Source organism: Salmo salar, chromosome 20 (assembly GCF_965601325.2).
Source record: "Salmo salar chromosome 20, fSalSal1, whole genome shotgun sequence".
Taxonomy (NCBI): domain Eukaryota; kingdom Metazoa; phylum Chordata; class Actinopteri; order Salmoniformes; family Salmonidae; genus Salmo; species Salmo salar.
In genome coordinates this window covers 7,934,007-7,948,122 of record NC_138310.1, presented here as the reverse complement: position 1 = coordinate 7,948,122, position 14,116 = coordinate 7,934,007, and the positions used below count along the sequence as shown (strand labels likewise).

The window sequence follows — 14,116 nt, the reverse complement described above, 5'->3', positions numbered from 1 at the left end:
ATGGGGCTGTCCATATCGGCAGACTGTGATATGGTCATTTTTTGGAGACTCCTTCCCCTCCAGGAGACTGTCAAACATGTCAACACCACCCCAATGGATGTTGCTGGGCAGCTTCAATGTGGTGCTCTTATTCTTCTCACTTTGCTTGGTGAGGTAGATTGCTGCTATAACTTGATGACCCTTCACATACCTAACCATTTCCTTGGCTCTCTTGAAGAGTGTATCCATTGTTTTCAGTGCCATGATGTCCTTGAGGAGCAGATTCAATGCATGAGCAGCACAGCCAATGGATGTGATGTGAGGGTAGGACTCCTCCACTTTAGACCAAGCAGCCTTCATGTTCGCAGCATTGTCTGTCACCAGTGCAAATACCTTCTGTGGTCCAAGGTCATTGACTGCCTTCAGCTCATCTGCAATGTAGAGACCGGTGTGTCTGTTGTCCCTTGTCTGTGCTCTTGTAAAATACTGGTTGAGGGGTGGAGATGATGTAGTTTATTATTCCTTGCCCACGAACATTCGACCACCCATCAGAGATGATGGCAATACAGTCTAGTTTCTTTATGATTTGCTTGACCTTCACTTGAACTTTGTTGAACTCTGCATCCAGCAAATTAGTAGATAAAGCATGTCTGGTTGGAGGGGTGTATGCTGGGCGAAGAACATTCAGAAATCTCTTCCAATACACATTGCCTGTGAGCATCAGAGGTGAACCAGTTGCATACACTACTCGAGCAAGACATTCATCAGCATTTCTCTGACTACGTTCCTCAAAAAAACTTCTGATTTCAGGAGGACCATGAGCTGTTGCTATCGATAAGATGTCTGATTCATAATTTTCACCTCGAATAGACGTAGAGGGACTTTTGTCAGAGGTTTCTTGTTGTGAGCGCTGAGGGAACTTGATGCACTTAGGCCAAATGATTCTGCATCTTTGTTGCATTCACATATGATTTGGCACAGTATTTGCAAATGTACACAGCTTTCCTCCTACATTAGCTGCAGTGAAATGTCTCCACACATCAGATAGTGCCCGTGGCATTTTCCTGTAAAGATTAGAAAAAAACCCAATACAATTCCATGTACAGATAAATAGTTAAGCAGTTAGATTAAACAACTCCTTTGTAAGATACATTTTTTTAAATTAAACATGTATGGAAACAGGTGAATTAACACTCCTGAGTTAGCAGGCTCAAGCAAGCTAAAACCCACATGGTAGCAAAAACTAACTAGCAGAAATTGTTAACGAGTTAGAAATGATTTAAACATACTTTGCTGTAGGCTACTATTTACTAGTTAACAAAAAAGAATGTATGTAATATAAAATATATTCACCCCACCCAGTATTGTAATCAAAACTTACCAGAAAGCATGTAGTCCTTGGCTCAGACGGTGTAGTAGTGTGGGCTCAATAGCATCTCATTAGTGTGCAAGATCAGCTGTTTTTATTTAACCTTTATTTAACTAGGCAAGTCAGTTAAGAACACATTCTTATTTACAATGACGGTCTACTAAAAGGCAAAAGGCCTCTTGCGGGGACGGGGGCTGGGATTAAAAAATATATATAAATATAGGACAAAACACACATCACGACGAGAGACAACACTACATAAAGAGAGACCTAAGTCAACAACATGGCAAGGCAGCAACACATGACAACACAGCATGGTAGCAGCACAACATGACAACAGCATGGTAGCAACACAACATGGTAGCAGGACAAAACATGGTACAAACATTATTGGGCACAGACAACAGCACAAGGGCAAGAAGGTAGAGACAACAATACATCACGCAAATCAGCCACAACTGTCAGTGTGTCCATGATTGAGTCTTTGAACATGTGATGGAAGAGTGCACTACACATGTGATGGAAGAATGCACTGTGCATGCAGAGGGTTGCAATTCCATTGAATTGGGGATAGTTTAACCAAAATATGTCACAAGACCTAGAATTGCCTTGTGTATCCCACAAAAAAAGGTTCACTGTTATAAGCTTACTTTCTTTGATGAATTTAAGCAAAATTCCCGGGCTTAACTTCCCATGGAAAATTTCCAACCCTTTGCAACCCTAACTCCTACCTGTAAGGGCCACCACCTAATGGTAAAAAAAGAACAAAGAAATCCTTAGTATGGCCCTCCCCGACAACTGGAATGAATTAATCTGCATGACCTAGTAGACCTATGCGCATATAAATTAACTCCAGGGGGGACAGGTAGTTGGAAAGTCTAGGTGAAGTTTAATGAGGCAATTTGTCAAGGTCGTTAAGTGCAGTAGGAAGATAACAGAGCCCAAGAGGGCATGGACACACACTCGTGCACACATACTCACGCACAGGCACACACTACACTCATGCACACGCTCACACATGTACTCTCTCTCTCTTCCTCAGAGCTGCATCGGTGTGCAGCGTTCTGTCTACTTCAGGTGGGAGGGGAGATCCACGACACAGACATGGTGATGGTGGACCGGACACTCACCGACATCTGCTTTGACAACACCATCGTCTTGTACGTCTTCTCTTTCTGTTGCCTTGTGTTGTCTTGCGCTGCATTTACACAGGCTGCCCAATTCTGAACTTTTGCTCAATTATTGGCAAAAGAGCTAATCTGATTGGTCGAAAGATCAGTTAGTGGAAAAAGATCAGAATTTGGTTTTCTGTGTAAACGCAGCCTTATTGTCTTATCTTTCCCATGCTAAGTGTTTGGTGTTTATAAGTGCATGTTTAAGGTCATGCTTGTATTGAGATACGTGTATAAATGTTAAAATCTTTATCAGTACCTGATTCTGTATATAAAGTGCATTCAGAAAGTATTCAGACCCCTTGACTTTTTCCACGTTTTGTTACATTAAAGCCTTATTCAAAAATGTATTCAATAGTTTTTTTCCCCCTCATCAATCTACACACAATACCCCATAATGTCAAAACAAAAACAGAAATTATCACATTTATATAAGTACACCTATATTTGGGGAGCTTCTCCCATTCTCTGCAGATCCTCTCAAGCTCTGTCAGGTTGGATGGGGAGAATCGCTGCACAGCTATTTTCAGGTCGATCAGGTTCAAATCCGGGCTCTGGCTGGGCAACTCGAGGATATTCAGAGAATTGTCCCGAAGCCACTCCTGCCGTGTCTTGGCTGTGGGCTTAGGGTCATTGTCCTGTTGGAAGGTGAACCTTCACCCCAGTCTGTCCAAGTTTTCATAAATGATCTCTCTCTACTTTGCTCCGTTCATCTGTCCCTCAATCCTTGCTTGTCTGCCGGTGCCTGCAGCTGAAAAACATCCCCACAGCATGCTGCCACCACCATGCTTCACCGTAGGGATGGTGCCAGGTTTCCTCCAGACGTGGTGCTTGGCATTCAGGCCAAAGAGTTCAATCTTGGTTTCATCAGACCACAGAACCAGCAGGCTGTCATGGTTGTCCTTCTGGAAGGTTCTCCCATCTCCGCAGGGGAACTCTGGATCTCAATCAGAGTGACCATCGGGTTCTTGGTCACCTCTCTGACCAAGGCCATTCTCCCCGATTGCTCAGTTTGGCCGGGAAGCCAGCTCTAGGAAGAGTCTTGGTTGTTCCAAACTTCTTCCATTTAAGAATGATGGAGGCCACCGTGTCTATGGGACCTTCAATGCTGCAGACATGTTTTGGTACCCTTTCCTAGATCTCTGCCTCGACACAATCCTGTCTCGGAACTCTACAGACAATTTCTTTGACCTCATGGCTTGGTTTTTGCTCTGACATGCACTGTCAACTGTGGGACCTTATATAGACAGGTGTGTGTTTTTCCAAATCATGTCCAGTTAATTGAATTTACCACAAGTGGACCCCAATCAAGTTGTAGAAACATCAAGGATGATCAATGGAAACAGGATGCACCTGATCTCAATTTCGAGTCTCATAGCAAAGGGTCTGAATAGATTTTTAATACATTTGTAAAAAATTCTAAAAACCTTTTTTTTGCTTTGTCATTATGGGGTATTGTGTGTAGATTGAAGAAGAAAAACATTAATTTAATCCATTTTAGAATAAGGCTGTAACATAATATGTGGAAAATGTCAAGGGGTCTGAATACTTTCCGAAGGCACTGTATAAATATGTGTTTGCTGTGTGTGTTCTTTTTCCTTTACACTGTTGCACATGCTTTGAATATCTATGTGTGTGTCTTTTGGCTGTGTAGCAGCGAGGCCAGCCCGGGCTTTGAGCTGCGAGTGGAGCTATACAGCTGCTGTTCGGAGGAGGACTACTCGGCAGGGAGCGCGCCCAGGAAACTAGCCAGCAAACTGAGCAGCTCTCTGGGCCGCTCGGCAGGAAAAAAGCTCCGTGTTGCCATGGACCCTGGAGCCTGCAGCCCCACCAGCAATGGAGGGGCAGCCACACTGCTGCTACCTGGACCCGCAGTGGCGTAAGTGGGTTTTGTATACACATCATGCAGACGCACTACTATAGCTAGATATTTACACACACTCATATGCATTTCCATGCATACATTGAGGCTGCGTTTACACAGGCAGTCCAATTCTGCTCTTTTGCCCAATTAGAACTGTTAGTGGAAAATAATTAGAATTGGGCTGCCTGTGTAAACACAGCCAAAAACACCCACACAAAGTCACTGGCGGACACACATAGACACATGTGCATTTAGTCCCACAGTCACACAGCTCACCAGTGTCTCTGTTCTGTCCACAGGGGACCTAAGTACCACCTCCTGGCCCACACATCCCTGTCACTGTCACATGTCCAGGACAGCTTCCGCACTCACGACCTCAGCATCTCAGGCAACGGTAGGTCACAGTCTAGATGTGGTTTATCCATGTACAGTACTCATTTTCTTTCCATCTCTTTCTTTCTTTCCCTCAGTGTCAGTGTCTCTCTCTCTGTGTCTCTCCCTCCCTCCCTCTCTCCCAGCAGGTATCTAGCTGACAGACAGCCTGTCAGAGTCAAGGTCGTAGTAATAAAGCACTCTAGCAGGGTCAGTGCTGTGTAAAACTCTAATGATGAGGGCTACAGGGGACTAGACACCCTGACATGTGCTTTATTCATTGCCCCTTACGGCTCTAATAAAGTTTGATAGGCACTTCACTGTTGTTCACAGCTCTCCCTGCAGTGGTGAGACTTTTACTCCCTGCTGTTACTGTGTGTGCGCGTGTGGTATATGTTCATTGTATTTATTTTCTCAACCCTCATTCATCCCATTCTCCCTCTCCCCCTCTCTTTCTCTCCCTTCAGAGGAGTTTTCGTACTGGGTGCCTCTCTACGGAAGTGTGTGTTGTCGCCTGGCTGCTCAGCCTCACTGTATGACCCAGCAGATGATGAGTGGCTGCTTGAAGGTCAAGGTGAGTATCTGTGCGTTTGCGTGTGTGCGTTTGGCAGGAAAGCAAGAGGTGCGTAGGGCTTTAAAGTGAGACAAAATATTTTGTTGTGCGACCCCCCCCCCCCCCCCCATTAAATCCAATCTACTGTATATGTGTTTTAGATAATTGTTGTATTGATAAGGATTTGCTTTACCGTTGTTTCCCCAGTGCAGATTCATTACCGTCTTGCTTGCACCATTACGACAGCAAAAACTGCTTGTTTCTAGTCCAAACTTATCACAACTCAGCATATTACCCAGTTGTTGACATGGGAGGTGGATAGTACAGTTCTCAGTATTTATTAGAAACAAAGGGCAGGTCGAGGGCAGGCAGAGGTTCGTGATCAGGTCAGAGTCAGGATGGTACAGGACGGCAGGCAGGCTCAGGGTCAGGGCAGGCAGAGGTTCGTAATCAGGTCAGAGTCAGACAGGTACAGGACAGCAGGCAGGCTCAGGGTCAGAGCAGGCAGAGGTTCATAATCAGGTCAGTCAGACAGGTACAGGACAGCAGGTAGGCTCAGGGTCAGGGCAGGCAGAGGTTCGTAATCCGGTCAGAGTCAGGCAGGTACAGGAGACAAAGGGCTGTGAGAGACAGGTTTAATCCTAGACACATGAAAAGTGGGATGTATACGGAGGGTACGGGGCAACAGAAGACGAAGAGCAGAGGGGCTAAGGATCTTGGAGATGGGGAAAGGACCGATAAAACGGGGGGACAGTTTGCGGGACTCTACCCGGGGGGGCAGATCCCGAGTGGACAGCCACTCTGCCCGAGACGATGCCAGGGTCCGGTGGTGGTCCACCTGTCGTCGATACCTGGAGGTGAAGAGCCAACCGGTCTTTCTCTCCAGGTACGGCGGACGAACATCTGGGCAGAGGGTATGCTGAGCAAAGGACGGTGTTTGCGGGCGTACTCTACCCACATGAGCTGCTGGCTCCAAGTGGTGGGGTTGGCGGAGACCAGGCAGCGAAGAGTCGTCTCCAGGTCCTGATTGGCTCGCTCAGACTGGCCGTTAGACTTGGGGTGGAACCTGGAGGACAGGCTGGCCGACGACCCAATGAGCGTGCAGAACGCCTTCCAGAACTGGGATGAGAACTGAAGACCACTGTCGGAGACCATGTCCACCGGAAGTCCATGGATCTGGAAGACGTGCTGCACCATGAGCTGGTGGCGTCTTCTTGGCTGAGGGTAGCTTGGGGAGAGGGATGAAGTGGGCGGCTTTGGGAAACTGGTCCACCACGGTAAGGATAACCATGTTGCCATCAGACGGGGGTAGACCAGTGATGAAGTCCAGGGATATATGTGACCAAGCCCGCAGGAAGAGGTCCCGGGGCAGGCAATGCCCATGGCAAAATGGGCTCCAACCCAGGATAGAACCAGTAGCCCAGTAGATCAGGGGATTGTGCCTCTGGAGCCAGGAAACCCCAAAACCACGGGTGCATGATGGGATTTGATGGACAGGAACTGCATAAATTCACTGTGATTACCCGACACTCTCAGGTTAATGTGACACATGGTGTGGGGGACTCTGCCAATAGAGCCCCCATCCAACGCTCTGACTTCCATGGGAATGGAGAGGGGTTGTGTGGGGATTCCCAGCGCCAACACCAGGGTAGCGTCCATAAAGCTCTCATCATCGGCCCCAGAGTCTATGAGCACCCGGAGAGATTTGGACCGGTCACCCCACAACATGGTAGCATGAAGAACAGTATGAGCAATGGAAGATGGGAAACTCCCCATATGGCTCACCAGCGTACTTGTACAAGTACCTCCTTGATGAGCCTTGTTCTTAAATGGGCAGGTAGATAAAAAAAATCCCATAGCTCCACAATACAGACAGTTCTGGGTGTTAAGTCCATGTAAGCACTCAGCAGGAAACAATCTAGCCCTGCCCAGTTGCATGGGCACCGGAAGGGACGACTCGATAGCCCTCGGTGTCCTCCGAGAGACTTCGGCTGCCATCAGATCCACTCGGAAATGTTGGCTTCGTGGATTTCGTCGGAGGCGAGGTGGAAATCGAGGAAAGGGATAGGGAACAGACTCCTTCTCCCTCCTACATTCCCGTAGCCGCCCATCGATCCGGATGGTCAAGGCTATGAGGGAGTCGAGGTCCAGGGGCAGCTCCCGGGCTGCGAGCTCGTCTTTAATCACCTCCGACAACCCGTGAAGGAATTTGTCGAACAGGGCTTCCGGGTTCCAGGCACTCTGTCGCCAACATGCGAAAATCCAACACGTAGTCTGCCACAAACTCCTCTAATCTGAGGCAAACAATGGATTGTTGCTCCCACACCGCCGTAGCCCAGGCAAGAGCCCTCCTGGACATCAGCATTATCACATGCCCTATCCTCGAGCGATCCGAGGGAAATGAAGAGGGCTGCAGCTCAAAGATGAGAGAACATTGCGAGAGAAATGCCAGGCAGGTTCTGGGATCTCCAGCGCAGCGCTCCGGAGCAGGTAAGCGTGGTTCTTGGGAAGCCGGGGTAGATTGGGGAGAAACACCGCTGGTAGCAGGGTAATTGACAGTCTGGGGGGGTTACTGTCTGTGAGGCAGCCCGCCACTGTAATCCGCGGAATTGCTCCAGCAATGTGTTGAAGGCACATCCTGGCATTCCGCCAAGGTCTGGAATTCTTCCATAAGACCTTGAACTAACTCCTTGTCTTCCAATGGTGGCTTCCTGGGAAGAGACGGCGTTGTGGTCCGAGTCTCCTGGATCAGACATGGCCAGTTCGTACTATCACAACTCAGGATATGACCCAGATGCAGACACGGGAGGCGGATAGTACAGTTCTCAGATGATTTATTAGAAACACAGGGCAGGTCGGGGGCAGGCAGAAGTTCGTGGTCAGAGTCAGGCAGGTACAGGACGGCAGGCAGGCTCGGGGTCAGGGCAAAATGGTCAGAACCGGGAAAAACTAGGAAACAGAACTAGAGAAACAGGAAGGCAGGAAAGAACGCTAGTAAGACCTGACAAGATGAACTGGCAACAGACAAACGGAACACGGGTATAAATACATAGGGGATAATGGGAAGATGGGCGACACCTGGAGGGGGATGGAGACCAGCACAAAGACAGGTGACAAAACTGTTCAAAGATCTGACCCATATTACTGGCGCAACAGTTTTTTCTTCTTGTCGAGGATTGGGGGCCCGCATTTTACATTCTAAAACTATTTGGGGGCCGTTAACCTTTTTTGTTTTACACCTTTTTAAGTCACGTTTGTTTCCTCAGCTAGTTAGCTAGCTAACAACCTGGTAACTTTATCGGTATAGTGAAACATTTAGGGGTACAGAAAGAAAGGAAAAGGGATAGCTTCTTCAGATCAATGATCATAGCAATGAATCAGTGACCGATCTCTTGCATGTCCTCATCACAAACTTGGCGCTCTTAAAGAGACAGTGTAAAATGTTCAATGTAATGCATCTCAATAGGAAAATAGGGCTTTTATATAATGTAGAAATATAATATTCCACAAATGACTTTTTTGATTTAAATGACAGGTATTTGTATCAACATTTTAGCTTTTTATAATAAACAAATGTCTCTGCCTGTGTCTCTCTCTGTCTCTCACAGCAGTTGGGAGGTGACCCTCAGAGTTGGACGAATGTCTACGGCGTCCTTAAAGGGACAAACCTTTTCTGTTACCACCGGCAAGAGGATATGGAGGCTAACGTCGAGCCAGCATTTACCATTGCCATCAACAAAGTCAGTCTATTAAAAAAATGTTTTACCACATACACACACTCTCAGAAAAGCATGCTAGCTACAGATATAGGGATTATCTGATCTTTTAATGCCACCTCTATCATTATTATTATTTGTGATATCTTCTTAACCTCTATGGGATCGGTGTCTCCCCGCGGGACAGTTGAGCTAATATGATTAGCATGACGTTGTAAGTAACAAGAAACTTTCCCAGGACATAGACATTTCTTATATGGGCAGAAACTTAAATTATTGTTAATCTAACTGTACTGTCCAATTTACAGCAACTATTAGGGTGAAAAAATACCATGCTATTGTTTGAGGAGAGTGCACAACAACAACTTTTATCACGGCAACTGGTTTGATACATTCACCTCTGAAGGTAAATAATGTACTTACATTCAGTAATCTTGCTCTGATTTGTCATCCTGATGATCCCAGAGATAATGTTGCATAGTTTTGTTTGATAAATCAATTTTTATATTAAAATGTAGGAACTGAGCTACAAGCAGTTACAGTTGTAGTCAGAAGTTTACATACTTAGGTTGGAGTCATTAAATCTCGTTTTTCAACCACTCCACAAATTTCTTGTTAACAAACTATAGTTTTGGCAAGTCGGTTAAGACATCTAATTTGTGCATGACACAAGTAATTTTTCCAACAATTGTTTACAGACAGATTATTTCACTTATAATTCACTGTATCACATTTCCAGTGGGTCAGAAGTTTACATACACTAAGTTGACTGCCTTTAAACAGCTTGGACAATTCCAGAAAATGATGTCATGGTTTTAGAAGCTTCTGATAGGCTAATTGGCATCATTTGAGTCAATAGGAAGTGTACCTGTGGATGTATTTCAAGGCCTACCTTCACACTCAGTGCCTCTTTGCTTGACATCATGGGAAAATCAAAAGAAATCAGCCAAGACCTCAGAAAAATAAAAATCGTAGACAAGTCTGGTTCATCCTTGGGAGCAATTTCCAAATGCCACTTTGTCATTATGGGGTATTGTGTGTAGATTGAGGGGGGGGGGGGGTGTATTTGATCCATTTTAGAATAACAAAATGTGGAAAAAGTCAAGGCGTCTGAAAACTTTCCAAATGCACTATTATTGCTCCGTACATACACTGCTCAAAAAAATAAAGGGAACACCACAATGTAACTCCAAGTCAATCACACTTCTGTGAAATCAAACTGTCCACTTAGGAAGCAACACTGATTGACAATACATTTCAAATGCTGTTGTGCAAATGGAATAGACAACAGGTGGAAATTATAGGCAATTAGCAAGACACCCCCAATAAAGGAGTGGTTCTGCAGGTGGGGACCACAGACCACTTCTCAGTTCCTATGCTTCCTGTTTGATGTTTTGGTCACTTTTGAATGCTGGCGGTGCTTTCACTCTAGTGGTAGCATGAGACGGAGTCTACAACCCACACAAGTGGCTCAGGTAGTGCAGCTCATCCAGGATGGCACATCAATGCGAGCTGTGGCAAGAAGGTTTGCTGTGTCTGTCAGCGTAGTGTCCAGAGCATGGAGGCGCTACCAGGAGACAGGCCAGTACATCAGGAGACGTGGAGGAAGCCGTAGGAGGGCAACAACCCAGCAGCAGGACCGCTACCTCCGCCTTTGTGCAAGGAGGTGCAGGAGAAGCACTGCCAGAACCCTGCAAAATGACCTCCAGCAAGCCACAAATGTGCATGTGTCTGCTCAAACGGTCAGAAACAGACTCCATGAGGGTGGTATGAGGGCCCGACGTCCACAGGTGGGGGTTGAGCTGACAGCCCAACACCGTGCAGGACGTTTGGCATTTGCCAGAGAACACCAAGATTGGCAAATTCGCCACTGGCGCCCTGTGCTCTTCACAGATGAAAGCAGGTTCACACTGAGCACGTGACAGACGTGACGGAGTCTGGGGATGCCGTGGAGAACGTTCTGCTGCCTGCAACATCCTCCAGCATGACCGGTTTGGCGGTGGGTCAGTCATGGTGTGGGGTGGCAGTCAGGAGGTAGCCTGACTGCCATTAGGTACCGAGATGAGATCCTCAGACCCCTTGTGAGACCATATGCTGGTGCGGTTGGCCCTGGGTTCCTCCTAATGCAAGACAATGCTAGACCTCATGTGGCTGGAGTGTGTCAGCAGTTCCTGCAAGAGGAAGGCATTGATGCTATGGACTGGCCCGCCCGTTCCCCAGACCTGAATCCAATTGAGCACATCTGGGACATCATGTCTCGCTTCATCCACCAACGCCACGTTGCACCACAGACTGTCCAGGAGTTGGCGGATGCTTTAGTCCAGGTCTGGGAGGAGATCCCTCAGGAGACCATCTGCCACCTCATCAGGAGCATGCCCAGGCGTTGTAGGGAGGTCATACAGGGACGTGGAGGCCACACACACTACTGAGCCTCATTTTGACTTGTTTTAAGGACATTACATCAAAGTTGGATCAGCTTGTAGTGTGGTTTTCCACTTTAATTTTGAGTGTGACTCCAAATCCAGACCTCCATGGGTTGATAAATTGGATTTCCATTGATTATTCTTGTGTGATTTTGTTGTCAGCACATTCAACTATGTAAAGGAAAAAGTATTTAATAAGATTATTTCTTTCATTCAGATCTAGGATGTGTTCCCTTTATTTTTTTGAGCAGTATATTTTTTCTTTCTTGATTCTTGTGATACAGGCATTTGGAATGTTGTGCAAAAACATATATCGAGCAGACTAAGAGTCCAGTTTTTTCCCCAACGTTTCAAGGACAGAACTTATTCCTCTTTCCACCCTGTCTGTTGTTGATCCCTGCTGCAGCTCATTGAGTTGTGGTGACCCTTGACCCACAGTACAAAGCCCTGTTTTAGCTTCAGGCAGAGACCATTTAATCAGCCAACTCTGTGGGATCATCAGCTCTGACTGCTTTGCTCTCAGGATCAACGTGAGCCCAGAGTGAGGCTGAACAGGGTGCTGCTTCCATCTACTGGTGGCAATGAGGAAACGCACGCAGTACAGTCATTTTTTTTAATTTTACCTTTACTTAACTAGGCAAGTCAGTTAACAAACAAATTCTTATTTTCAATGACGGCCTTAACTGCCTTGTTCAGGGGCAGAATGACAGATTTGTACCTTGTCAGTTCGGGGATTTGAACTTGCAACCTTTCGGTTACTAGTCCAACGCTCTAACCACTAGGCTACGCTGCCGCCCCATTGCCTTTCTCCTGAAATGTACCCTCGCTCACTACTTCCCAAAGTAGTGGAGGTATTGGCTGTAGGGCATTACCACCTCTTATACCAGTAATTTCCTTTCAAATCATTGAAGGGTAGTGAACAAGTGCACACTGGGAGGACGGAGAGATTATTGGGACGTAGCTGATAACTGGGACAGATTAATGCTTGAGGCTGACTCTACCGGACAGTGACCGCTCTTTGTGTCAGTAAGTGCATTCGCAATCTGCGTTGACAGATGTTAAAAGCACAAGTTCATGCTTAAATGCTTATTTTTGGGTGGGTATTAAAACATTTGGTTAATTCAACATCAGTAGCTTATCGTGTGTCTGTGTGTTAGGAGACGAGAATACGTGCATCAGAGAAAGACCCCCACAGTAAGGCCCAGAGCATCTGCATCAGTAACCAGTACGGGGGAGAGGAGGTGACACACACACTCTCGGCAGACAGTCGCGAAGAGACACACCGCTGGATGGAAGCGTTCTGGCAACAGTTCTATGACATGAGTAATTAAAAATAATAATAATGACTTATTATTAACAATATTTTTTTATTTTATTTAATAATATAAACTAATAATACATCTGTATTTTTTAAATGAGTAAGTAGGTTCCGATCACATGATTAGTAAGAAAAAACTCCTGAACCTCCAGGCCTTAGACATGATACACACATTACACTCTAGGTCTTCATATGCTCTTGTTCATGTGCTCATTGGCTCCTGATGTGGTGTTAGTGGTTTTCTCAGCTCTGGATTGGATGTTTGAAGGTGATTGACGGCTTCCTTCTTCCCTGCAGGCCAATGGAAGCAGTGCTGTGACGACTTGATGAAGATTGAGCTACCATCACCCCGGAAACCAGCCCTTGTCACGTCGAAACAGGGTTCTCTTTACCACGAAATTGGTAAGACCGCGACCCAAATGGATTCAGAAAGGGTTTACCATATTGTCCAAAATACTTTTATATGATTCAGTAAGACGTTTTGGAAACTTGAGGGCCTCTTTCTGTTTTCATTTATTTGTTTTAAACCTAGAACATACAGTAGGGTAACATAATAGTTTGTTTAGGTTAGCGTAAATAATGGCTTTATAAACACAAATAAATCCATAAAACATATATCCAGAGGAGGACGGTCCCCTTTCCGTAACTGCATGTGTGTGTTTCTGACTAGTTCTTCTAACAGTGGTGTGGTCCACCATACGCATGAGCTCTCCATCAGACTACTCTGAGCTACCTGCTACCTCACTAGCACACCAACCAACCTCCTGTACTTGACTATGGATGGAAGTGTTCCTTTCTCTGACATGCTGCTGACTCACTTTCTTTCTCTCTTCCTTTCTCCCTCTCCTTGTGTCTCTCTCAATTGTTGTCCCATCTCCCCTCCATGCCACTCACCCTTGTTCCTGTGATCAAATTACACCCCCCTCCGCTCCCCCCCCCCACTAATATCATTCTTTATCCTTCATCATTAATTGTACACTCCAATCGAATGCTAATCTTCATATATTCAAAATGAACGTGCTTTTACCTTGTCGTGCACATCATTTCATTCCCCAAATGATATATCGCCATTATATTCTACTGCCCGTCAATGTACATTATACCTGCCCACCACCCCATGGGTTGCCCCCCCTCCCCCTGGATCCTAGCCCCCCTCACCACCCCCTCTTGCGAGGGTCTCTTGCTGCAGGATAACGCCGTGTCTGCTGAGATTCGTGCTCTGCTCTCCTCCTATTACAACGACAGGTGAAGTACCAGTGGGGTCCACTTCCCTCCCCCCCGTACTGGGCTCTCCTACCTACTGAGGAGTGTTAAAGCTGACATCCCTCAACTACCACCACCAAGTCTAGG

At 46.3% G+C, this 14,116-nt stretch overlaps 1 protein-coding gene across 3 annotated transcripts in view; it reads left to right on the top strand.

The window, feature by feature from the left end:
- Positions 1–14,116, top strand: part of LOC106580158 (rhotekin) — a 92,426-nt gene that overhangs the window by 73,922 nt on the left and 4,388 nt on the right. For 2 of the 3 annotated variants that reach the window (XM_014160903.3, XM_014160905.3), the window contains exons 5-11: positions 2,391–2,508; positions 4,175–4,399; positions 4,684–4,778; positions 5,224–5,330; positions 8,918–9,049; positions 12,606–12,771; positions 13,064–13,168. In XM_014160903.3, the coding sequence (XP_014016378.1) occupies positions 2,391–2,508; positions 4,175–4,399; positions 4,684–4,778; positions 5,224–5,330; positions 8,918–9,049; positions 12,606–12,771; positions 13,064–13,168 (948 nt within the window). Of the gene's footprint in view, positions 1–2,390; positions 2,509–4,174; positions 4,400–4,683; positions 4,779–5,223; positions 5,331–8,917; positions 9,050–12,605; positions 12,772–13,063; positions 13,169–13,914; positions 14,012–14,116 lie in introns of all 3 variants that reach the window. The other variant, XM_014160906.3, reaches the window with a different exon arrangement.